At 33.8% G+C, this 27,299-nt stretch overlaps 2 protein-coding genes across 3 annotated transcripts in view; one reads left to right on the plus strand and one right to left on the minus strand.

Moving 5' to 3' along the window:
* Positions 1-27,299, plus strand: part of LOC127655660 (calpain-7-like) — a 301,204-nt gene that overhangs the window by 182,643 nt on the left and 91,262 nt on the right. The window lies entirely within an intron of this gene.
* LOC127655663 (SH3 domain-containing kinase-binding protein 1-like) lies at positions 245-27,133 on the minus strand. 2 transcript variants are annotated; one of them, XM_052143580.1, is made up of 17 exons: positions 26,991-27,133; positions 24,421-24,578; positions 24,271-24,328; positions 23,572-23,684; positions 11,928-12,018; positions 11,751-11,812; positions 11,625-11,664; positions 11,140-11,234; positions 9,500-9,598; positions 9,174-9,225; positions 5,768-5,830; positions 4,866-4,989; positions 4,028-4,217; positions 3,683-3,760; positions 2,504-2,685; positions 2,362-2,425; positions 245-391 (listed from the first exon to the last, which is right to left on the minus strand). In XM_052143580.1, exons 1-17 carry the CDS (start codon positions 26,992-26,994, stop codon positions 362-364), a joined length of 1,503 nt encoding a protein of 500 aa, XP_051999540.1. In that variant the 5' UTR covers positions 26,995-27,133; the 3' UTR covers positions 245-361. The 2 variants fall into 2 exon arrangements, with proteins under 2 accessions (XP_051999540.1, XP_051999541.1); XM_052143581.1 differs by lacking the exon at positions 5,768-5,830.

The following is a 27,299-nucleotide window of genomic DNA, read 5'->3' on the forward strand; positions in this document are numbered from 1 at the left end:
TGTTAAGACCAAGTTAACCCTGAATTACCAGGAAAATATAAGATATTAATTTATTTGGTGCAGTATTTACATATATTTAAAAAAAAAATGCAAGTATTAAGAAAGAATGGAAAGGACTCCCACAAACAAATCAGCTGATAACCAGATTATTAGAAAGTCTTTTTGTAGTCCTGCTCCCTGCATTGGCCTCTTGTCCACTGAGCCAGACATGATTCAGTAGGTCTACAGTGTTGTGTTTCCATAAGTAGTTTTAGACTCTGATTCCCTTGTATTATCACATTTGTCATTCTGTTATCTTCACGTTTGTTTCCACGAGGAGCATCGCTGAGGGTAGTAAAATGTGCCCGGCCTTTAATGGTCACTATTTTTTTCTCAGAGCCTCCACTTCATCCTGCAGACATTAAAATCACATTACCCATGAGTTATTGTTTATATAATTGATTAAGTAGCATGGTAGAACTGACAACAAGGTTCTGCATTAGTGTGTAAGTGAACGCGTATTTCATTTTAAGCCATACATTATGACATTTTTTCATCTGGACAGTTGGCCAATTCAGCTTTCGCTTAGCTGCTGAAATAGCCATGATATAAAAGGATATTTCACCCAAAAATGAAAATTCTATCTTCATTTTCTCACTCTCATGCTATTGAATAACTTTTTTTTTTTCTTCTGCCAAACACAAACAAATATTTCGGAAGAATATCTCTGATCTGTAGGTCCATACAATGCAAGTGAATGGTGTCCAGAACTTTTATGATCCAAAAAGCACAAAAACGCAGCATAAAAGTAATTCATATGACTCCAGTGGTTAAATGTGCATGAGAAACAGATCAATATTATTTATGTTCTTTTTAACTATAAATTCTTCATCCTGCCCAGTAGGTGGCGATATGCACAAAGAATGCAAATCGCCAATGAAGAAATCGAAAGTGAAAGTGGAGATGTATTGTAAAAAAGGACTTACATATTGATCTGTTTCTCACCCACACCTATCATGTCGCTAAAGACTTAAGATATTGAATTAAACACTGGAGTCTTATGGATCACTTTAATGTTGAATTTATTTGCTTTTTGGACCTTCAAAATTCTGGCCACAATTCACTTACATTTATGGATCTAAAGAGCTGAGAAATTCTTCTAAAATGTTTAGTTTGTGTTCAGCAGAAGAAAGAAAGTCATACACATCTGGGATGGCATGGGGGTGAGTAAATGATGAGAGAATTTTCATTTTTGGGTGAACTATCCCTTTAAAAGTAATTTTACCAAAATTTATATTTTTGTAATTTCTATCCAATTTGCTTGGTCTTTTCCTGTTTTTATTTATTTATTTCTATGGAAATCTACATGGCTCTTTGGAACTACTTCTCAGCCATGGAACTACTTCTCAGCCATGCACTAAAAAGTATTCCTTGTAAGGTATGTCAACCAATCAGAACCAGGAACTAAACAGTACCTTAGTTTCATGTTTTAAAACTTACAATGGAGACAAGCATAAATGGTGACATAATTTACAATATACATAAAAAAAAATCAAGTTGTGTGGCATTATCCTATGGGGCAAAAGACTATTTTAAAGCTAATCAGCTTAACAGAGGCAGATATATATTTGGACATTTCTAAGAGCTTGTTTAGGAATGATACAGGAATCCTGTCTGATAGTTTGGGATATCACAGAAGAGGTAGAGAGCACTCTTGTGGAACAGACTTCTGGGTTCATTCAGTTCAAACAGGTTGTAACTGTAACTCACTGCTGCCCCCATAAGGACATGGACCTATTTGCAAGAACCTCCCTCAACCCTTGGTTCTAATTGAAAGTTTATCGTCACTAAAAGATTTATTAATTAAGGGGTACATATAATTTGCTAGGCAGGCATGTATTCAAAGCACCTCAAATCCAGAGATGGTAAGAATAGTTAGTGCTGCTCTGATGAGGAGTAAAATATCATGAATTACATGAGAACATCCCATCTCAAACACAATGTCCTATAAACTATATATCTTTTTTTTCTGATCTCTTAAATTTTTTGTTTTTATGTTTGTTTTTTATTTATTTGTGTTTGGTTTTTATGAGCTTGTCTTAAAAAGCTTAAATAATCAATGAATAGTCTGTATTGATTAAGTTGCATTGCTTGTTCTCTATTGTAAACAAAATCTATAATAAGTTATTTAAACAATTCCAAGACATCATATTTCATATAAAACTTAAAGGAGTTCAACTAATTTGTTTTCAATGCTTATCTTTGTGTAGTACATACTTAAGTGAGAATGCTAATTGCACAGCATAACCATCCAAGCAAATTTGTATCTTAAAGTTCATCTTAAAGTTACCTAAAGTAATACACTCAAATCTCAAAACTCACCTGTAACCTCATCCGTTTCCCCCTCTCATCCTTCAGTTCATCTTTCAGCTCCTGTATGTCTCTCCTGTTCAGGAAAGAGGGATTATGAATAAAAATTTGAGATATAATAATTCCAGTTTATTGGTAAGTGGTTTATACTCACTCATGCTGATTTTTGAGAAGGTCCAGTGACATACGTAGATCCTTGAGTACTTTCAGCACAGAGGTGAGCGATGCGCTGTCCTCCTGAATCACAGGCTTGGTTTCACACTGTGTCTTGGGTGGTGAGGTGATCTTGAGTGGTTGGTCCGTCTTGCTGGGAGGTGCTGAAGGATTTTCTGTATCCTGTGAAAATACCAACATCTATGCCACTGTATTCCATATGAAGGAAAGGTGATACATGGCTTCCATGTATACCAGACATTTAAATATATATATATATATATATATATATATATATATATATATATATATATATATATATATTATTGACTAAAATAATGTATTCCATAATGGGATATCATGAATTGTCAACCCTTTGGAAACACTTTAAAATACCTTTTAATAATAAGTATTTAGTAAATATGATACCATGCTTAAAAGATCAGTAGTTAATGTACATTCAAAATATATCATAATATAGCTTTTAAAGTATTAACTATTTGAAGGTATATTAAATAATGATCTGTTAAGCATTATACAATGTAACAATATTATTAAAGTGATAGTTTACCCAAATATTAAAATTATTGCATTATTTACTAACCCTCATGCCATCCCAGATGTGTATGACTTTCTTTCTTCTGCAGAACACAAGCGAAGATTTTTAGAAGAAAATTTCAAGTCTGTACAATGCAGGTGAATGGTGACAAGACCTTTCAAGCTCCAAAAATGACAAAATCAGCATAAAAGTAATCCATTACACTCCAGTGGTTTAATATAGGTCTTCTGAAATTATGCAATCATTTTGGGTGAGAAACAGATCAACATTTAAGTCCTTTTTTACTATAAATATCCACTTTCAGAATGTGAAAGTTGAGATTTATAGTAAAAAAGGACTTAAATATTGATTTGTTTCATAACCACAACTCTCATATCGCTTCTGACGACAGATTTAACCACTGGAGTCATATGGACTACTTTAATAAAGTCTTTATGTGATTTATGGAAATACTTGTATGGATCTGCTGAAATAGTCTTCTAAAATTCTTTGTTTGTGTTCAGCAGAAGAAAGAAAGTCATACGCATCTGGAATGGCATGAGGGCAATAAATGATGAGATAATTGAGATTTTAGGGTGAAATATCCCTTTAATAAAAGTAACTATAAAGTGTTATCCAAACCTTTGGTAAGGTTGGAATATTTTGCGGTAATCCATCTTTCTCTTCTACTTTTCCATTGTGGTCGGTTTCAACTGGGTCCTTGAAAAACAGGTTATTTGCATTCATTATCAAAGGTGTCACACGACTTCTACTAATAAAAAATGATCTTAACACAACTTAAATAACCAAATAGACATCACCCTGAAAAAAATTATGAAAGATTACTATTTTAGACTGACTCAGAAGTGTGGGAATTGTGGGTAGCATGACATTGTTGTAGTTTATTTCTTGCACTCAAAGTCTGTCATCCTAAGAGGCGTGCAGGTGACAAGTAGCCATGTGTGTGACTTTGTGTGTTAGGCTCACATTTGAGGCAGTGGCAAGGGCTGTTGGTGGTCTTCTCTGAGGAGGTTTTGCTCTGTTGGCTGTGGGATGGCTCAGTTTCTCTGAGGAAACGTCTACACCATCAAACTGGTCAGGGGTCTTTTCTTTAACCTCTTTCAGTATTGGTGAGACTGGAGGCTGTTTCGTTGAGATAGGCGTCGGCTCTTCAATTCTTGAAGAGGAGGGAAATATACATTATGCTTTTGTTTGTTTTTTGTTATAACATTCTATTTAAATAAAACACACATTGTACTTCAATATAACTGCATGAATGCCATGCACTGAACTCAACATCAGTATCCAAAAGGTGGTAACTGTATATACTTGTGTGTAATGGGATTTTATTTTGTGTATATTTAATGTTGTGTGCTTTTAAGTTCCAAACAAAACATTGCATGGCTTTGGTTTGTTTTATAAGTTTTATAAGATGGCAGGGCTGTTTCTGTATTTTAATTAAATGCGCTTACTCGTATAAACAGGAAATGGGCAGTCTGAGTTTGTTTAGTCCCTCAGAAACTCTCAGAAAGTTTCCACTGATCTTCATAAGACTAAACACTTAAAGGCATTTTTGAACAACATTTCCACAGACAGAATTAAACATAATGCAAAACTAAGATACTAAATGAATATATAATACAAGGAATTCAGTCTAACAGCAGCACAAATCTCACCAATAGAAAGAGATTCACTGAATTAATCAATATTAGTGTTTCAGATTCCCAATATAATTGCTGTAACTTGTGATTTATTGAGAGTCTCATGAAATGTTTAACATTGTTGTTTTTTGCCTGAAACTAATTAGGTATGAGGCATTACCTACCTTGGAACTATTTGTATGGGCTTTTCCTTCACTGGTGGTGGTGGAATTGGTGGTTTGTGTAGACCAGGTAACATAATTTTACCAGGAGGCTCACTTCGAAAGTCTTTAGTGGCTGGTTTCTCACCTGTTAAAAAAGTACACAGTGCAAAGACAAGAGATCATCTTGGGTGGATTCCCTTAGATAAAAGTAATCGAGTAAATTGAGTAAATTAGTGAAAAATCAAAACAATTCCAATACAAGTTATAAATCAGAACTCGGTGAGCACTTTATTAGGAACACTGGTCCTAATAATGTGCCTGATGTTGTCTTCTGCTGTTGTAGCACATCTGCCTCAAGGTTCGACGTGTTGTGCATTCTGAGATGCTGTTCTGCTCACTACAATTTTACAGAGCGGTTATCTGAGTTACTGTAGCCTTTCTGTCAGCTTAAACCAGTCTGGCCATTCTCTGTTGACCTTCTCATCAACAAGGCATTTCCATCTGCAGAACTGCCGCTCACTGGATGTTTTTTTGGTTTTAGCACCATTCTGAGTAAAATGTTGTGCATGAAAATCCCAGGAGATCAGCAGTTACAGAAATACTCAAACCAGCCCTTCTGGCACCAACAATCATTCCACAGTCGAATCACTGAGATCAAATATTTTCCCATTCTGATGGTTGATGTGAACATTAACTGAAGCTCCTGACCTGTATCTGCATGATTTTATACACTGCACTGCTGCCACACGACTGGCTGATTAGATAGATATGTAGGTGTACCTAATAAAGTGCTCAGTGAGTGTACAGTATATACAGTTTACATATATAATATATATATATATATATACACACATAAAATACATTTTTAGAATATTTGGTAAAATATGACGAAAACATATGTTAGGGAAGGTTAGAATTTTTACTTTTAGTTTCTGTCTTTGCATTCGTTTTAGAGTTGTTCTGGTCCATCGCTGGCATCTGATTAACTAAGATAAAGGAAGATACAAGATTTTACCATCAGTACCATAGTATGAGTCTGACAGCACTAGCTCTTATTTGCTTGAGGTTACAAAACTGATAAATACTTTAAAAATCTAGTTTAAAATACTTGTCAAGTTTGTAGAAATGTAATCCATGTTGATTTCACAAATTTTTTAAAAACGTTCATAACATTTTCTACCAAAGAAATCAAATAAATCTAATGACTATAAAATGTAATGTGGTATAACAACAGTGCTTTCCTTGTGCCTTGAATACATGAGAGTGTACACAGCATAATTATTAATAACAAAAATGTTTTCAAAAATATTTTTCAGTTTTTTTAGGCTTACACCAAATTGCCAGAACAAAATCTACCTTTCCATAAAAATTTCAAAATATTTATATTTAATTATGACAAAATAATGTTTTTTTTATTATTTATTTTTAAACATCAGTCTTAATAAAATGGCAACCCTACATGTTGGTTACATCACATGACTTTACTTTGGTTGGCAAAAGCTTTTAAAATATGAATCATATTTTAAAACAGAATTGTTTCACCACTTTTTTTTAAAAATAATAATAAAATAGCACAAGATTACTTTTTCAAGAATTAAACTGCATTCTACTAAACAAAAACACCCTCATTCCAGTGCTCATTCAGACTTTTTGTGGAATTAAAACCAAACAAAAGTCCTTGATGCGAATCATACCGACTGACTTGATACTACTTGTAGGAAAAGATAAGAAATAAGATTATGTTATAAAGGAGTGAAAGCATAATGTTCTCTTCCACATACCATTTCTTAAAAACAAACAAACAAACAAAATGTGTGAAATTGCACATAATCACGATAGTGTTATTTAACTGGGACACAATCAAATGCATGCACAGACTTGCCAGAGCCATAAATATCACATGTAAATATCTTAAACATCCTTCCTCATACAGAACATTGTTTCACTTTCCATCAGCAGCAATATGGAACAAAAATACATTTGAAACTAAACCTTCAATAAACCACTATCAAAGACTTCACTCTATTCCAAATAACAGATACAATTTAATATAGAGCAACATAGAGTGCAAACCCATCTGGAAAAGTATAAATTTCAACAACTGAAAATTCTGAACTACTGAGAATATTTACAAACACGATAAAAAAAAAACCATACAAATACAGAAAATACAAATACAACCTATACATACCGAGTTTCCCCAGATCTACATTCATATGGTAATGAAAGGGTGTACTATATAGCGCACAGAGGTGGTTCACTGCACCCTTGCCTTTCTCTAGAGTCAGCTCACATGACATCTTCATGGCCTACGACTTCCTCTTGCAGCTCCACACAGCTGCTCAGTTTTGGCTTGGGGTGGTGAATATCATTATGTAAGAAGTCAGATTTAAAATTTAGAAAAGAAAAGATATCCTTCCACTATTTGGACATTTTCATGTTCCCGCTGTCACTGAAATAATTCGGCAGCAAATCAATCACATATGATGCATATTATAGTTAATGCATATATAGGGAAATGTCAGAGGAGACTGCGTCTCTATGTTTTAGTGCAAACATGTGAGCTGAGCAAAAAGCATACTTCCTGTCCTAGAAATGACAGTTGTCAATAACAGATGTGCAGATTCTGCTGTATACAGTTTATAATTTCCAACAGCTAAGGGAAAATATGTGGTTTCTTACAAATAAGGGAAGTTTGTGACTTGGGTAGATGCAGCTGACTTGCCCTTCAATAAATCTATAATTCATAACACATGATTCTGCGTACTGTATTTGCTACTAGTGTTTTCCAGCTCAATGGAAATCACTTTAAAAAACGTATTTTTTTTTTAGTTTATGAACTGTATAATTATCTGATAAAGACATCATTATAGTCATAAAAAAAAAAAAAATGTAAGCTACATACCTTTAAAAAAGTGATGTACCGTAGATATTATATAATCCATTTTTCAAGCTCAGTTGACATTGAGTGCATTTACATGTGCACTAATATGCTGATAACTCTCAAAAATTAGCTTAATCATAAAATCTTATTATTATTATTATTATTATTATTATTAAGCATAATCAGTAATGCATGTTCTTAAACAATTATGCGTAATAGGCTGACAACATGTAAGGTCATGTAAATGCCTTAACCCTCATAGAACCAAAACTACACATACAGTAACAGTAGCTGACACTCTGAACTGTATCACAACAACAGTGTGAACATTAGGGGGTTGCAATGTATGTGCTCATGTTCAGTCGCGGATTAAGGCATGGGCGGCATGGGACATGCCCAAGTGCCACCCCCCAAAAAAAAAACTGGGAATAAGCCAATGATTTCAGTAGTATCATTGCAGTGTGTTTATTGGGTTTATTTAGAGTTCCACAGACACCCTATGCCAACACCTACCCCTAAACCTAACCCTACTTTACAAAAATGTACAATGATTTTCCTACAGTAACCATAGTATCACCATGGTATTTTGTAGTAAAATTCATAATAACCACAAAATTAAACATGTTTACTCTACTAACACCATATTACTGAAGTAGCACAGTTATTTATGGTTACTACAAAATAACTATAGTAAAACCATGATTAATTGTATTTAAACTATTGCTTCCATCCAAAAAACATGGTTTCTACAATATTAAAATAGTAAAATCATGGTTAATTTTACCCAGATCACATCTTTCTCTAAACTTCCTAACATCACTGTGGCCAACTCACTGTGAGGAAATCTACCTTTATATTAATTTTTATTTATTATTATAAGAAGTATTAAAGGAAATATTAAGAGTGGAAACAGGAAACAGGAAACAGGATGGGGAAAAGTGGGAAAAAAGGGTGAATCGAACCCAGGTGATCCACACGAAAAACACATTTACACCATCTTTACACACTACGCCATTGCTGAGACACTAGGGGAACAGATGGTCTTCAATTTCTGTGTTTCCACCAGATTATTGGAGTGCAAATAGCTTCGCTGTGTGGCAGGTGATATTCACACCTAGTGGCTTTTTCGCAAAGATTCTTTCCAAAACTACGTACAGTACACTTATTACAGGGACAGTTGTCCTGGAGCAACCTGGTGTAACCATGTGCAGGAGTCGAACCTCCAACCTTTCAGTAACTAACCCATATTTTTAACCACATGCACCACATCATAAAAGAGTTCAAAATACAACAACAACAAGAGATTCAAAAGCGGACTGACACAAGCTAGTACATTCATCAGTATTCCAGTATTATCAACATTTCCAGTTACTAAATTATATATAATCTGAAGAGACAGACTTGCTGAACCAGCCCTTCTACTGTCACAAGAGGTAACGTCTTACCTGTGTGCTTCTCAGTGCCTCGTCTTACTGGTGTGCCACCTGCATTTCCAGTCTGCGTCAAACAAGAAATTGTCAACATAGTGTGGATTAGTCCTTCTGAGCATAATAAAGCTCACAGTATTTCCATGGTAGATAAATTGAGTCATCGTTTTCAGTGTTCCTCTGACTCAATGTCTTAAAATAAGCTCAAAGTAACAGGAAGAAAATACAGTCATTTATAGACTGCTTTAACTGTCTTGTGTCATTACAGACATGACCAAGGTCTGCCCATTTTCTAACAGCGCACAAATGGGCCAATCCTGAGAAAATGTATCTGCCTCACTTACATGAAGGGCATCTGCTGGGATCACCATGACGAAGTTATCAGGAAAAAAACCTCTGCGTCCATTCAGTTCCCCTTCCCACCAACCCTCGTCCTCAGTGGCCTTCAGTGGAAAAAAACAAAAATAACAATAGCACAACACTGACTCTCTGCCCAGGAAAAAACACGGTCACTAATGAATACCCAAAACTGACATGGTATGACATATTGCTTGATTGTTATGCGTACTGTGACCTGTGATCTTATATAAAAGTATTAATGTTTATTAGCTTTGCCTGTAGTGAAGCCCTTTGTGATATTCAGGAGAAACATTTAATAAAGTTTGTGTATTATATTTGTATGGCACTTAATGTATACAGCAGGCATGCAAAATAAAAGTGAAGTGTTTAATGGTGCGTTTAAGTCCTCCTGGGAAAAGAGGAAATGACAATTTACGAGGTTGGAAATCGTATATATGATGCAGTGTGTACTCGAGTGATTTTATTCAGAAAGAGTGGACCCGTTTTGCTATTTCATTTTTCTTTCTCTCTTTTTCATTTACAAGTGAAGGCAGGAAGCTTTATATGTAATAATGCAACAAAATTAAGTGCAAAGCCATGCATTAGGTGTGTAATTCATGTTTTATCTATCTATTTCATCACTCTAACATAGCCACATATAATAATGGGAACTGTATTTGTTTTGCTAACGCTTGTCGATACAAGAATCAGCTAAATGAGTCTTATAAGTTTGGTCATTATTTATCAAAACCAAAAATTCATACAAACTAAACTGCGCAGTCAAAATCCTCAAGTAAAACTGAATTATTACCAAGAACAATTTGCTTCCACCATGATTCTTAAATCAACCCGCCCCCAACTCGAAGAGATTCCTCTCATAATTAAGAATTTGTGGTGACTTCAAATGCGCTTAAATCGCAAATACGTTCATTCTGACATGACTTGAACGCACCATCATTTCTGTACCAGTAGCAGCGCCAAATGGAATAGCTAAATTTTGGCTCGACACTTTTCTTTAAAAAAAGTACAAATAGAGGTTAAAGTGAGGCACTTACAATGGAAGTGAATGGGGCCAATTTTTGGAGAGTTTAAAGGTGGAAATGTAAAGCTTATATTTACATTAAACCTTTTGTTAAAACTTGTCTATCATTTTTACAGTCATTTTAGTGTTTTAGGGTTTGTTGACCTTACATCATCATGGCACTAAAATTGTAAAATTGGCAATAACTTTACATAGAAAAGGTTAGTAAGCAATTTTATCACACTTAAATCACTTTAACACACATATTGTTTATGTCTTGTGGCTACACTTTTTAAACGGTGTATTTAACGTTTACTGATTTGCCCCATTGACTTCCATTGTAAGTGCCTCACTGGAAACCAGATTTGTGCTTTTTTTAAAGACAATTTTAAAGTACATTTATTTTTATTTTTTTTGTGGTAATCATCATTATGCCACAAATGCTGTCGATTGAGCTGAACTTATATATAACCTGGAATATTCCGTTAATAGATAGCAGTTTGGAAGGCAAAATTTCTTGTGTTAGAATGATACAAATCTGGTAAAAAAAGAAATGTAATTATTGAGAACAGTAGTGTGTGCTTTATGCATTAAAAAGCAGTAAGTTGGTCACCAGAAACGCACCTTATTCATGATAGTTATGACGTCCCCCTTCTTCAGGCTCAGCTCATCTTCAGTTACAGCTGTGTAGTCGAACATGGCCCGACAGCATTCTTTCACTGTGGAGAAATTAAAGATGTATTCATTTACTTCCACTGCATTAACATTGTGACAAAGAGATTAGTAACAACTTGGCCCTTTTCTGTACAGCTTTGCCACGGCAGGTTTGGTAGGTGAATCTGAATGCACATGATGCAACTCCTATGGTATGAAGCCTTTAGGGGAAGGTCTTTAAGAATAGATCGTTTCATTCACAGCATGATGGCTGTATTTATTTTTGCCTTGAAACTCTAATGCTTCTCTGTCATTGTCAAGAATACACCAACTACGAGAATAAACAAAGTGTTAAATCTTAAATACTCTTTATGTTTAAAAGAAACTCAAAACCTGCTAAACAGCATTTCAATCTCGAATCTTTACAGTATATTGTTTTTAGACTGGATTCTCACCATTGGATTTTCTCCGTAAACTTGCTCTTAGAACTTTTCCCTAATTTAAAAAACAAAAAAGAATAAAATTAGTAATTAAATCTATATATTTAATTTAATAGTTTAATTTAATCAGATTTACTTCACCTCATTGTTGGAGACAGCTTCAAGGAGTTTAGGCCTGGTTTTACTTTCTACAGTCTTGCTATCTGCAAAAAATTGAGTCGGTCCAAAAGATAATAAGCAGATATACTATATCTATTATCTACTGTGAAGAAAAACCTCAAACAAGGAGATGCTTATTACATTCATGTACAACCTCACCTTGTGAAGGCACAAAAATTTCTTTCACAAAATTTGATGGAAAGGCACCAATATTGTTATTTTTCTTTCCCATCCACCAACCATCTTCAATCTGCCAGACAAAACAGAAGGTAATTAACCTTTTTTTACGATTGATCACATGACATGCAAGTAACAATGACATTTTACATTTACTTCAAACCAGGCACAACAGTCCTTGATGGGAGAATTTCAGTAAATAAAGACTTAAAGGTTGATGGTGATTCTAAATAAGAACGCCCACAAAGACACCCTGGGCGACTGCCCACGTTGCCCATGCCTAAATCCGCCACTGATGAAAGGGAAACAATCTTCTATATATTAGTTATAATTTTTTTTTAAATAAACTTTTCATTCTTTATTTATGTCATTTATCTTCCATAATAACACTGTACATTTGAATATCTTCAACGAAAATGAATGATAGTGTCATTTATACAGCGATGGTGTTGAATAATAACAGCTGTGCTTGAAAGTGCAAGCTTGTTATGGTGTTACAGGTAATTTAATCATAATTGTCCCAATGTTCAATGGATGAACATTACCAGTGCCCGTATTCTTGTTCACGATATAATGATTCACGACATAGGGAGTAGGGTTGCATCGGTATGAGATTTTCACGGTATGATAACCGTCTCAGAAAATATCACGGTTTCACGATATCACTGTATACGGTATTACACAATTAGTATTATTAGTGAAAACAGAAGGGTAATTTTTTTTTATTTATTTTTTTTTAGCAAACACTTTATTATAATTGAAACTTGAAACCATTTATTTTATTGAAGCATGTGTTACACTTTTAGGAATGATGCGGCATCCACTCTTGGTACATATGTGTAAAAAAAAGTATCCCTTTTGAAAATAAATAAATAGAAAAAACAATTATAATAAATTATAAACATGGGAGACATAAAAAAGTCTCCCTTTTGAAAATAAATAAATAGAAAAAACAATTAATAAATTATAAACATGCTAAAAAATATCATGTAACTATAACATGTTATATAACTAAAGCATGTTAGTTTACATGTTATCATAGCATGTTAAATGAACTACTGAATGAAAAATAACTTCAGCTGTGTGAGCTTTTAAAGTAATGTCCTATGATTATTAACAGTTAATATATACTGTAGGTGCATGACAGCGAGGCCAGACTGCTCCTGTCTGTAAGTTCAACTCCGTGCTTCTCAACTGGTTTTGCTTCAGGACAGATTTTACATTGGAAATCAAGTGTCGACCTGCCATAGATTAAACATAACCTGTATTTAATGTATCTGGGTTGCATTTCCTTTTATGTTGCATAGTTTTGTTCATGGTTTTCCAGTACAAGGTCATGCATCAAGTGACATTATTTTTGTTGATGATGTCAACAACTAAATCTACAGGAAGTTTCTCTTCCCCTTTTAAAAATAGAAGAGCATATTTACTTATAAATATAAGTAAAAAATAGAAGAGCATCTTTATGTCACAGGTAAGAAAAATAAACTTGCAATTTGATGTCAGTAAACATCAGTATCATTAGTCAAAGCAATGGCAGCAAAATGGCAAACTGTCACTCTCAGCTTCCTGCTGCCCATATGTGGGCTGCCCTGTGAACGTGAAGAATGATTGACAGGCAGAAAGCCTGCAAAGTCTTCACCAGCACTACTCAACATGTGGCCCTGGGGCCCCATGCAGCCCTCGAGTGATCTTTTGCAGCCCACGTTATGTTATGATAATCTCTGTATATATATGTGTGTGTATATATATATATATATATATATATATATATATATATATATATATATATATATATATCAGCAGCCTATCAAATCTGTATTTATTATGAGGTGTCTATTTTCATGAGGATTTAGATTACGCTAGTTCTCTACATTGCTGAATCACTTTAGAGAGGGAATTCAACTGAAAGAGGATGTTAAACAAATAAATAAACAAATAAAAACAACAAATAATATATAAGCATGGCTTATGTCATGCGAGCGACGGTACCGGTCTGCGCGCGCGTTCATACGCAGTATACGTGCGCTCACGCGCCGTCTATGGCAAGCCGTTTTAACATTTAATCATTTTAACCTACTAGTCTCTATTTTCATGCTACTAGTGCTTATTTTTTAGATTCTAGTATCTATTCCATTAAGTACTAGTACTTATTCATTAGCGACTAGTGCTTATTATTTAGGTACTAGTGCTTATTCAACAGATACTAGTGCTTATTCTTTAGGTACTAGTACTTATTCAATAGATACTAGTACTTATTCATTAGATACTAGTCCTTATTTATTAGATACTAGTGCTTATCAATAAGCTACTAGTACTTATTCAATAGATACTAGTACTTATTCAATAGATACTAGTACTTATTCATTAGATACTAGTCCTTATTTATTAGATACTAGTGCTTATCAATAAGCTACTAGTACTTATTCATTAGTTACTAGTACTTATTCATTAGATACTAGTACCTATTAAATAGATACTAGTACTTATTCATTAGATACTAGTACTTATTTCGATAGTCACTAGTAACTATTCTTTTGTTACTAGTAACAAAAAATTTTTTTTTGCCATTGACTTCTATGGGGATCTGTCATTTAGATATCAACTATTCAGTTCTGACTAGTATCTATTCCAATTGTGACTAGTACATATATATTAGATACTGGTAGTTATTCTTTAGGTACTAGTACTTATTTTTTAGATACTAGTACTTATTCATTAGCTACTAGTACTTATTCAATAGATACTAGTACTTATTCATTAGATACTAGTACCTATTAATTAGATACTAGTACTTATCAATTAGCTACTAGTACTCATTCAATAGATACTAGTACTTATTCATTAGATACTAGTTATTCATTAGCCACTAGTACTTATTCAATATATACTAGTACTTATTCAATAGATACTAGTATCTATTTATTAGATACTAGTATTTATTCCAAATGTTACTAGTAAGATTTTTTATTTTACTAGATTTTTAATTGAACTATACAGTGGCCGTTCTGACTAGTCATAACATAAGACTAGTAAAAAAGCAGTTGTGACTAGTAAGATAAGAATAGTTACTAGTAACATCTGGAATAAATACTAGTATCTAATTAATAGGAACTAGTATCTATTGAATAAGTACTAGTAGCTAATTAATAAGTACTAGTATCTAATTAATAGGTACTAGTATCTAATGAATAAGTACTAGTATCTAATGAATAAGTACTAGTATCTAATGAATAAGTACTAGTAATATTTAAAAAGATACTAGTCAAAATTGGAATACTTACTAGTCATAAATTAATAGATGATATCAAAACAGAATAGCTACTAGTATCTATTAATTTGCAGATATCTTCAACCTCATAAGGAACTAGTAAGGAAATATTAGGAGATATCTTCTTTCAAGCAGATTACTACATAAACATGAGTACTCTCAGCCATCCAATCAGAGTTCATATGGTAATGCAGGCTAAACTACGGCAATAGAAGAAGCTGATTGGTTAAGGGAGAAAAGATGCGTTTAATATGACTTTTACATATAGACCATACTAAAGACTTAACTGCCAATAATAAAATCCAAACAACCGGTTCATAATTACCAGCTAAACAACCACAATCCAGAGATTGTGACTTTTGGAGAGCATTCATAATTCACATAAAAAAATTTGGATAGTCTGCGTCTGATATGCGATTGAATGTCAAAATTAAAGTAGCATGCACTTTATTAGGCTACATGCCTATTCATAATTATATTTTTTATACTGCTCACTCGCACACAGGTCTGCAACACAAGATTTTCATAAAGGTAATAACTTGTCATTTTGGTCTGCTTGGGTTATTTCACGACAGATTTGGTAAGATTTCATAAGGTGACTGAGTTACTAGTTCACAGTTCCAATACGTTTTTTATTAGCCTATTCAGCAATAGTGTAAAAGGCCGGTAAATAAAATACAACCTTAACATTGTAAACACAATAAACATGTAGGCTATGCGAATTTTACTTCCCTTACTTTATGACAAATCCTTCAATAAATGGTATTCAGAAAACAAGATTTAAAAAATAAGTAGCCATGTAGGCTATAATAAAAAATATACAGTAGCCTAAAGCCTTTTGTGCTCTTTATTACAAACAACATTTAGCCTATTTAAACGCCAAGGCTAAACAAATTTATTTGTATCGAAACTGAAATTGTACGCACGTTGGGTTCACGCATCTCTCATTCGGTCCAAAAGTTTCCATATTTGCAATGTAACATTTGCATCTATTAATATAAAGTCGAGTCCCAACATAGGCTAAATCCGCAACTTCACATCAAGGGATATGAGTTTGACTAACCGGCACAGCCTTTATATTTTAGGCTGACAAATTAAATTAAGCAACTTTTTATGTTTTGTTGACTGTTTTATGTGGTCTCATGAAAGTGCGTAACTATACCACAAATTTAATTTATCGTGCCATTTATACACCAAAAATAGTTTTTGCATGTAGGCCTAGCTATATGAGACGCAGTTTTCGCGTGCATATGATATGGCTACTGTAATACAGCCTACGCACGCACACCACATCCCTAATCCCAAGAGATTTGCAGTGCGTAGCATATGCACGCAAAAAAAAAAAAAAAAAAAACTATTTTGGCGTAGGCCTATACATAGCACGAGAAATTAAAGTCGTGGTATAGATAGTCTACGCACATTCGACATCGTGTTGCAATGCCATGCCAGAAGTGAACTGATAATATTGTGTGAGCGTCGCGTGGCGCCATCACTGGATTTGTTCCTCAGGGAAATAACTTAATACACTGTCATTAGTCACACAGATAATATGACATCATTCGAAAGAGTAAAATGTATATTTTTATTTGTGTACATTCAAAATGACTACAAATCATGTCATGCCTTTGAAAAATAAAGAAAACATGCTTTAAGCTGTCTCGGTCTCTTTGAACATCTTTCTGGCGCACACCAAAAATTAACCAAAATACAGCAATAAACGCCTTCTTGGTGTGTCTATACTTCTGAAAGTCAACATTTAGATTATTTGAACGAAGTTAAATGCATTATATTGGCCTAAGTCACTTTGGAATAAATCACAGCGTGTTTCATTAACCTATAAAAAAAAACATGACTTTAGTTTACAGTCCGGAAAATACAGTATAGGCTGTTATCAAATTATTTCACACACCCTCCTGCACTTGAGAACTGCTGGTCTACACCAGTCTATGGTCTCTACACAGAAGAAATTCCCTGTCTACTCTTCCCCGGTACGGATTATGTCTGGTTGTTTGATGAGAAAAAGATGAAATATAGTTGCAATAAAGGCGTTAAGAATCCGTACAAATGCAGCCGCGGAGGACTTTTATTCTGCTGTGCGGAACTGATGAAGGAACAATTTGATCTTCGGCTGATAAATCAGAGGAAAGGATAGTGTCTAATAAATAGGTACTAGTATCTATTGAATAAGTACTAGTAGCTAATTAATAAGTACTAGTATCTAATTAATAGTTACTAGTATCTAATGAATAAGTACTAACTAGTATCTAATTAATAGTTACTAGTATCTAATGAATAAGTACTAGTATCTAATGAATAAGTACTAGTAGCTAATTAATAGTTATTAGTATCTAATGAATAAGTACTAGTATCTAATGAATAAGTACTAGTATCTAATTAATAGTTACTAGTATCTAATGAATAAGTACTAGTATCTAATGAATAAGTACTAGTAGCTAATTAATAAGTACTAGTATCTAATTAATAGTTACTAGTATCTACTGAATAAGAACTAGTTTCTAATGAATAAGTACTCGTATCTAATGAATAAGTACTAGTAGCTAATTAATAGTTATTAGTATCTAATGAATAAGTACTAGTATCTAATGAATAAGTACTAGTATCTAATTAATAGTTACTAGTATCTAATGAATAAGTACTAGTATCTAATGAATAAGTACTAGTAGCTAATTAATAAGTACTAGTATCTAATTAATAGTTACTAGTATCTAATGAATAAGTACTAGTATCTAATGAATAAGTACTAGTATCTACTGAATAAGAACTAGTTTCTAATGAATAAGTACTCGTATCTATTGAATAAGAACTAGTTTCTAATGAATAAGTACTAGTATCTATTGAATAAGTACTAGTATCTAATATATATGTACTAGTCACAATTGGAATAGATACTAGTCAGAACTGAATAGTTGATATCTAAATGACAGATCCCCATAGAAGTCAATGGCAAAAAAAAAAAAAAATGTTACTAGTAACAAAAGAATAGTTACTAGTCACTATTGAAATAAGTACTAGTATCTAATGAATAAGTACTAGTAACTAATAAATAAGCACTAGTATCTAATAAATAAGGACTAGTATCTATTGAATAAGTACTAGTATCTAAAGAATAAGCACTAGTCACTAATGAATAAGTACTAGTATCTAATGAATAAGTACTAGTATCTAAAGAATAAGCACTAGTCACTAATGAATAAGTACTAGTATCTAAAGAATAAGCACTAGTAACTAATGAATAAGTACTAGTATCTAATGAATAAGTACTAGTAACTAATAAATAAGCACTAGTATCTAATAAATAAGGACTAGTATCTATTGAATAAGTACTAGTATCTAAAGAATAAGCACTAGTCACTAATGAATAAGTAGTAGTACTTAATGGAATGGCTATGACAAATTTTTCAATACTTTTAACAATTTTCCAAAACTCTTAACACAGTTAGCACTACATCCGTCTGTGTAAGCTATACTATTAACACATTTCTTGTTGCTTTAACACAAAATGCATACAATTAACACAAATTTAAAATGCTTGAACTTCTTTTACACACAAGCTCAAACAAGACCAAAACAATGGATTTTTACTGCCAAATTTACCAATGCTTTAACACTGTATGTCAGAACAGATAACACTATGTTCTAAACCTAACCTTACAGGCTAAAGTCAAGGTAAACAGCTGTTTATATTGTGAAGTGAAACACAAATATATCCCCTGTATTTTATTCTATTGTTACTGAGAAACAGCTGATTGAATTATGCAAATATATAAATCACAGCTGATTCCCATCTAGGAAACACACTCAGGTGTTGAGGTTCGCATGACCATATGGTATAATGTAAAAGAGGACCTTTTGGGCTGATGTTTTGTGGAAAGGGAACAATATAGAGCAACAAAAGAAAGAAAGAAAAATGTCTGCACTAGGTAGAGGAAGACGTATACAAGGACAAGGGCAAGGGAGAGGAGTGGGACAAGGGCAAGGGAGAGGAGTGGGACAATGTGGCATTCCACCATTCCTGTGCAGTCACAGCATGGTTTGATGCCCATCCTAGGATGATGTCCCTTTTCCTTGCTCCTTACTCCCCTTTCCTCAACCCCATTGAGGAGTTTTTCTCATCCTGGAGATGGAAGGTTTTTGACCATCATCCACAGGACCAAATGTCCCTCCTGGATGCAATGGATGCTGCATGCCAAGACATCACAGCTGAACACTACCAGGGGTGGATAAGGCATGCCAAAAGATTCTTCCCACGATGCCTTGCCAGAGAAGATATCAGGTGTGATGTGGATGAGAACATGTGGCCAAATGCAGAAGACTGGGCAGATTAGAAGAAGACTCTTTCTTTTCTTCTTTTTTTTATTCTTCTGGTGCTTTTTCTGTTCGTATATCTTGCAGCAATGTCCTTTTGCAAATAAAGTCTTTACTGCAGCAATTCTGTCTCTGTCTTTTTTTTTTTCAGAAACTGTACATTCTATAAAGCTACTCTGAGATGGTCATTCATTTTTTGTATTGAAGGTCTGCAGCAAAAGAAACAAAATGCATGCATTTACTAAACCCAACAAAACAAAAATGTAGAGAGGCATCAAAAGAAACTACAGTGCAAAACACAATCTATGATCAATACAATATACTGTCTATTGTATAAGGGCAGACCTGACACATAAAATAATGCAGTTTCTGTAATTTCAGCTGATGATAGTGTTTTTTTGTCATTGTGTTATGATTGACTAAATGTTCCTGTTGGAAGAGAACATGTGTTAGTGTTTTGAATAATTATTTGATTTTGAAACATGTTTGCAGTGTTTTGTTAGACATAGTGTATTGTGTTAATGTATTATTGTATTTTGAAAATTAGTTTTGGAGTTTAGTTTACAATGTGTGATTTTGAGCATGAAATTAACCGTTTTGCCAATTGTGTGTTTTAGGTGTGTTTGTGCGTTAAGAGTTTAGGAAACTTGTTAAATGTATTGAAAAAACTGTCATAGCGATTGGAAAAAACTGTAAATGTTAAAACGGCGGCAGGAGTTCAGATTCTGGTGTGCTGGTATTTGTGTGCAGTCCAACTTTTCAAACACATTCTTTGACATTACATTCACTGCATGTGTACTTAACAGTTAGTTAGTCATGTGCCTCAACAAGTAAAGTCATAATATAATGAATGATACATTTCATATAAGACTTAATATATTAACCATATAGAATCTTTATTAGTTGTTGATGCAGTAATCATCAATTAATGGTTTAGTTCTTCATGAGTCATACATTAACATATGATTATCGGTGCATTTGTTAAACATGAATTAATGCATGCTCCCGTATTGTAAAGTGTTTCCATTTACGAAAGTATAGTGCTAATCTGGTTTTAGGATTTGTGCATTGATTAAAAACAATCTGAGGTGACCTCTGTGTTTAAAGGTTTGATGAAGGTGACGAAGGTCTGTAGAATGCTCCAAGCAATCACAAAAAATCCTAACAATCACAAAAATAACACCAGAAATTTGCAGTATGTTTTATTTTATTAACTGAAAGTAACGGCGCGGCACGTTACAGGCTCACGCGAATGATGAAATTGTAATTGTTTACATATAGACCAAAAAGAAAGATTAATAACTGAATTTACACAAAAGACAGTTCAAAAGTTTATATGTTTCTTAATTCTTAATAGTGTGTGCTGTGGAATGATCAAAAGCTGCAAACGTTCGCTGATGCTTATAGCAACACATCAAGATCCAGTGGCCTAAACTTTTGAAGCGGATGTTAATTATTCTTATTTAATTTAACGATCTTATTATATCTGTCCTGCACGCTCAGTTGTCATCAGTGTGAAAATATGGATCTCAAAAATCAGTCACTGCTGGAATTATGCAGAAGATGCTGGAAAGCCAACAATCCTGGAGGATTTTTCTGAAGAACTGTGAGCAGGTGCTCAGGACAAACATGGGACTTTAATGCATTTTCAAGGTATGACACGCAATACTGAGAATCAAATAAAACGTTTGAACTGCCTCATTTGTGTAAATGCAGATTTATTATCTTGTGGACTAGGCTATAACATATGTTAATACATAGTATTTTGTTGCAGTGCTAAATAAAGATGTAGCCTAATTTATGAGTTCTTATTTGTGAAAAAAATACAAATTATTGATATTTTGCAGATTCTGCAAGCTGTAGCTACATAACTAATGATTTCATGAGGCTAACGAGTGCAATGCGGATATTAATAATACTATGGAGCTAGGCAGCATTATTCCATATTTTACTACAATATATAAATAATTTTAAATGTTTTTTTAATTATTTTTTTCGTGATTTTACATGGCCTGTAAATCACAATTTTTAAATTCTCTGAAAACGTCCACGTTTTCGATGATAATGTAGCAATGGTGTGAACGCGTTTGAGACCATATAGAGCCATTACGAAGGCGCTGTCCCCTAACTTAGACTGGGAGAGGAACGTAACATGTTAAGAAATGTAGCCTACTGAAAGAAACGTTGAATTTAAGAGAATGTTTTTTTTTCTTCATTTTTTTTTTTTTTTAAGCTGAGTTTATGAAGTTTCAATCATTTTAGGTTTTGTCATGATGCCTGGCTTAAAGCACATCCACCACTTTTGAAGAGAAAATTGTGGCAATAGACACATAAAAACATTTTCACTCAGATATTGCTCTTGCACAATTAATAATAAACACTAGCAGCAGCACGTCTAGTGCTAATTATTATTAGTGTTTATAGGCAGTATTTTCACAGACAATCACTGTCATTAATAAATAAATAAAAGTTTCACGAGCATACCCCCGCCCCTAAAATTATGACGTCAAGTGCCACTTTACCAGGCATTTTTTGAAAGTGCATCGATCGATCGGCATCTGATCCGATATGGACACGCAACAGCAAAACAGCGATAATTTAGTACAAAACAACGATCAACCTACAGTAGCCATATTTGATAGAGTGTTTAATGCACTGCAACGTGCCAGACGCGAATTAATGGCTTCAAATAGCTGATACTAACATTTTAACTTTTCTACATGACTGCATTTTCTGCGAATTTGTTCAACAACCTCCGACATGTTGCACCTTAATTCTTTCTCCTCTTCTCCTTCCGTTTCCTGTCATCTCCCCTTAATATGCAGTTGGTTCATTAATATTCAACATATTATTTGCATACTGATTATTTAAATAGTACTAGTATCTATTAAGGTAAGGATATCTTTGATCTAAAATGTTACTAACTAAAAAATAAGCACTAGTTCTATTTTTTCTTAACAAGTTGGGTATAATTAAATACTAGACACTATTGGAATAAGCACTAGTATCTAATAAATAAGGACTAGTATCTAATGAATAAGTACTAGTATCTAAAGAAAAGGCACTAGTACCTAAAGAATAAGCACTAGTATCTAAAGAAAAGGCACTAGTACCTAAAGAATAAGCACTAGTCGCTAATGAATAAGTACTAGTACTTAATGGAATAGATACTAGTATCTAAAAAATAAGCACTAGTAGCCTGAAAATAGAGACTAGTAGGTTAAAATGATTAAATGTTAAAACGGCTTGCCATACGCCGTCTGTTATTCAAACATGCGCGCTCATAATCTCCCTTGAGAGTTACTCAACTCGCCGCAAATCTGTCCAATCTCACGAAAAGCTCATGAGAGATATGTACTCGTCATGGCAACAGAATTTACAGGGGGGAAAATAACAGTTTTTCCTGCAGTGACCGCATTGAGACGCCTTCATGCAATGTTTTTTAGCGTCTTTATGACTTGTAACTAAAGGAATTCTTGTAACTAAATTTTGGGGATAATTTTGTATATATCGCTCTTGTTTTAGAACACACAGTACACCTGCTCCCTTTACGCATACTACGCAGTCTGCGTAGGGCACCAACTCCCTAGGGGAGTTCCCTCCCTAGTTTTTTCTAAATTATCTTAATTTGTCTTCAGCAGAAGAAAGAAAGTTATACACATCTAGGATGGCGTAAAAGTGAGAAAACGATGAGAGAATTTTTCCAACATTCTTCTCATTAAAATTAACAACGCGGACATTTCCGTAGTTGAGTAGCCCTGACCTAAACAAAGAAATCAATTTTTTTCACGTTGTTTACAGAGTCAAGGGTTTCGGTTTTCAAAGACAGGTGTGCTATTTCATAAAATTGTTTGAGGTAAACTATTTCTTTAATGTTGACAAAACGATGACAACTACTGCTAACACAAACCATAAATTATTCAGTAACAATCCACAAAAAAATAAAAAATAAAATAAAATACAAAAGGACACTACATTTGCAAAAAAATTATGTTTTTTTAAGTTTAGAGAAATATTTCGCCCATCTACCTCTCTGAGGATCTCTATGGTCTCCCCGACAACCAGTTCCAGCTCGTCGTTGTGCACGGCAGTGTAGGCATACGTCACCTCGCATCTCCGCTGTTGTACCTTTGCTTTCTTCGCTGAATTGATGAAGTAAGTGGAAAATAAATGGAACATTTCAACACATTAAGGTTTAAGAACAAATCAAACTGAACTGAAGTAGGTTGCAAAAGCACTCTCAGCCTTAAGTGTTACAAGTTCTGTTTAAGACAAGTACTGTTTATGTTGGATACTAGACCTGGGCTTGATTTTGGTGGGTATAATTTTCGACCGGATGTGGATGCACAAACCTTTCATTAGCCTACTTATTTTAGCCTACCATGCTGTTTCGAGGTGCTTTTGTACAACTTAAAGCACATGTGCTCATATGGCGCTACTGTTGTGCAGTAACAACTAACAAAACCAGATATGTTCATAAAACAATGGATGCTTTAAATGTATATTTAGTAAAGTTCTAAAGTCTGAGTATTGTGAAAATGTTTCTATTTTGCAATAGTGTAATTTAAATCATGTTTAAATCATTTATCAATGAATTTTTTTTCATTACAAATTATGTTATCTGTATAACAATTTGAGTAAAATGTTGAATTGAAAAATTAACATATTAGCATTTTCCAAAATCCTAAAACTTTCAATGTAGGCTCTTGAACGGCACTGTACACTTACATTTTCTTATGCTTCTTGGCTCTCTGTTGCTGTCCCCTATTAAATAAATAGGCACTTCCTGTGGGGATAAAAAAAACTTGTTTGGTAATGACAATCAAGGGAACTAGATGGAGCTTTGAACATGGAAAGAGTGCTCCAACAGGACGAGACCTTGGCGAAGTTGGCAGGGAATATTCCTCTCTTCCCTCTCAGCTCTCCTTCCAGCCATCCATCCTCTTTGGCCTTGGAGATATTCTTCACCACATCCCCAGCACACACCGTCAACTCATCTTCCATAGTCGCCTCGAAGTCTAGAAGAACAAGCACCTCTAGAATGGACACAAGAAAGGTGAAGGGGTTAGATGTTAGTAAACTGGGGCATTAAGCTGTAATAAATGTTTGTGTTGTTAGATATTCTTGTATGTGTCTGACCAAATATCGGGTGGTTCGCCAATGCATTATATGTCTTATTATACCTAACGAAGAGTAAGCCAGACCAAGTTCTTGTAGAGAAAAGAGGTTATTGATGACGAGCGTGTATCATAGCTCTTCTAAATCTTAACCCAATGAATTGTCTGTGTGACAGACCTTTATACCTAAAGAACAATAGTGTTAGGACCTCCCTGGAAGGCCCCCAATAAACAAGACATATCCTTTGATCAATTATTGGTTGCTCTGAATTTATGGTCTCTTTGGTTCACACCTTTACGGACATAGATTCAGTTGATTACATCTGAGGTACAGTCACAATGTAAACATCTCTGACGACAGATAATTAAAAATATGCATAATCCTTCGGTGTTTACTGTCTCAAAGTGATCAGTGAATCATATCATCACAGTCATCTGTGATCATGATTATTCCCTTATTCTGACAAAAATGATTTCTGACAATTTCTTTAATGTTACACTACAGTATACAGTATATTGTTTTATACCCCTAAAATGATACTTTACGTGTGCTTTCTCAATCACCAGCAAGTCTTTTCTTTTATAAAATGCATAGCCTAAAGACTATTGCACCTAATTATGAAAATATATGGCGAACAGATATGTTAAGTTTCTCTTAAGTGCAATACTGCAGCTGAACAGCCATGAGAAATGTGTTTTAAGAGGCCTAGAGGTATGTTAGTAGAACCTGAGCAACATGTATTCAAGAATGTATATCAGTACAATGAACACCGTGTCCGACTCCCAACAGTTGGTGATATCTAGTTCTCCATGAACTAAAGTAATACACCCTGTGATTGGCTAATATACGTATATACCCTATATACAGTATACATGTACATATATAAATAGGTAAAATAACATATAAAAGTGGGGAGGGAGCCTTTTACCCCTCGTTTGGGGTAAAAGGCCCCCAGGTGTTTCCTATATAGTGTGAATATAGTCATAGGGCAACATTTTTACACTGCAAGATGCTTTTTTGAGTAACAAATTAAGATTAGAAGAACCATTTCCTGTTAATTTCAATTATGTTAATTTCAATTATTGTATTCTATAAACAAATTATTCTTAATTGTGATTGGATCAGTCAACGTGAGCCCACTTTGAACATTCTTCATTACAAATCTGTTCGCCCCACTTAAGAAAAGTTAACTTATTGGACAGTTATTAAAGTAATATTCCAGGTTCAATACCAGTTAAGCTATCTCGAAAGCGTTTGTTGCATAATGTTGATATCCACACAAATTAATTTAAACTAATTTCTCCTTTTCTTTAAAAAAAAGCAAAAATCATGGTTACAGTGAGGTACAATGGAAGTGAATGGGTTAAAATACTAACTTAACCACAAAGCATAGAATGTGTGCAAACACGATTTTAGTGTGATAAAATCACTTACAAACCTTTTCTGTGGAAAGTTATAGCCAGTTTTACAATTTCGTTTCCATGATGATTTAATGTCAACAAACTCTAAAACGACTGTCAAAATTACAATTTAAAAAGCTTTACAGCTCAAATTCTTATAAAATTATAAGCTTCACATTTTGGTCTTTAAACCCTCCAGAAATTGGCCACGTTTACATTCACTGGCCTCATTCACTTCCATTGTAAGTGTCTTACTGTAACCTCGATTTTTGCTTCTTTGAAAGAAAAGGAGGAATGAGTTGAAACACATTTTTGTGATAATCAACATTATGCCACAAATGCTGTTGATTAAGCTTAACTTGTATCGAAACTGGAATATTCCTTTCAAATAAACAATTTAAATGTCAAACAAGCATTTTGTCTCAAAATAAATAATTGTTTCAGGGATTCTCATTAGCTACTGTACATAAATTTGCAACATTTAAAGAAATGATTAAATATTAGATAAAATTACCTCATAATCAACCTTTAGACATAGCATGCAATGATCTAATGGATCAGGAATATGTTTCAGTGTGTAGTGACAAACAGGTGTTAAGGAAAATACAGTGATATTTTCTGTTGCTGTTTTGAGTTTTGGGAGAAAATTTAATTAAAAGTGCCTTTTACCCGGGGATCTTAACCTCATTTTATCCTACTATCCGAGTTAATCAGTGGATAGATGAATAAATGAATATAAACACAAAAACATATTTGATAAATACATACATAAATATTGGTATTAATATTAAACTGGTACTAAAGTAGATAAACCTACACTATCAGTTACCTAACTGATGCAAAACATTGGCAACCATATGCATAACCCAAATACCACAAACACCACAGGTTACCTAATCACGTTAAGACATTTGGAACTAAAACACTCACCCATGGCCTCTTTAAAGCTGTGCTAATTGCACCAATCCAGAAAATTTAGATTCTGTTCAGTTCTCAAAGTGTCACGTAATCACTGTGAATTACACTGGTATTACACAGTCTAGAGACAGCAAAGGTATTATGGAACCTCCTTCATTCTAGTCAAACATAAAAACCCCCAGCTAGTCAAGACACGTCACACCATGAGGAGAAATAGACAGAAATAGAGAATAACAGGTAAGACTGGTTTATTTGTTTGTTTGAACCTCCAGGATGAGTTGTCGTGTGACATAACAATATACTGTTCATACTCACTTGGAA

The sequence above is a fragment of the Xyrauchen texanus genome, chromosome 15, assembly GCF_025860055.1.
Source record: "Xyrauchen texanus isolate HMW12.3.18 chromosome 15, RBS_HiC_50CHRs, whole genome shotgun sequence".
NCBI classification, from domain to species: Eukaryota; Metazoa; Chordata; class Actinopteri; order Cypriniformes; family Catostomidae; genus Xyrauchen; species Xyrauchen texanus.

Bases quoted from the DNA above. Each gene is read 5' to 3' on its own strand.
- LOC127655663 (XM_052143580.1), bottom strand. The intron at 9,226-9,499 runs GTAAGTGAGGCA...TGTTTGACGCAG, and splicing joins TCCCAGCAGATGCCCTTCAT to ACTGGAAATGCAGGTGGCAC. The intron at 3,761-4,027 runs GTGAGCCTAACA...CTGTTTTTCAAG, and splicing joins CCCTTGCCACTGCCTCAAAT to GACCCAGTTGAAACCGACCA.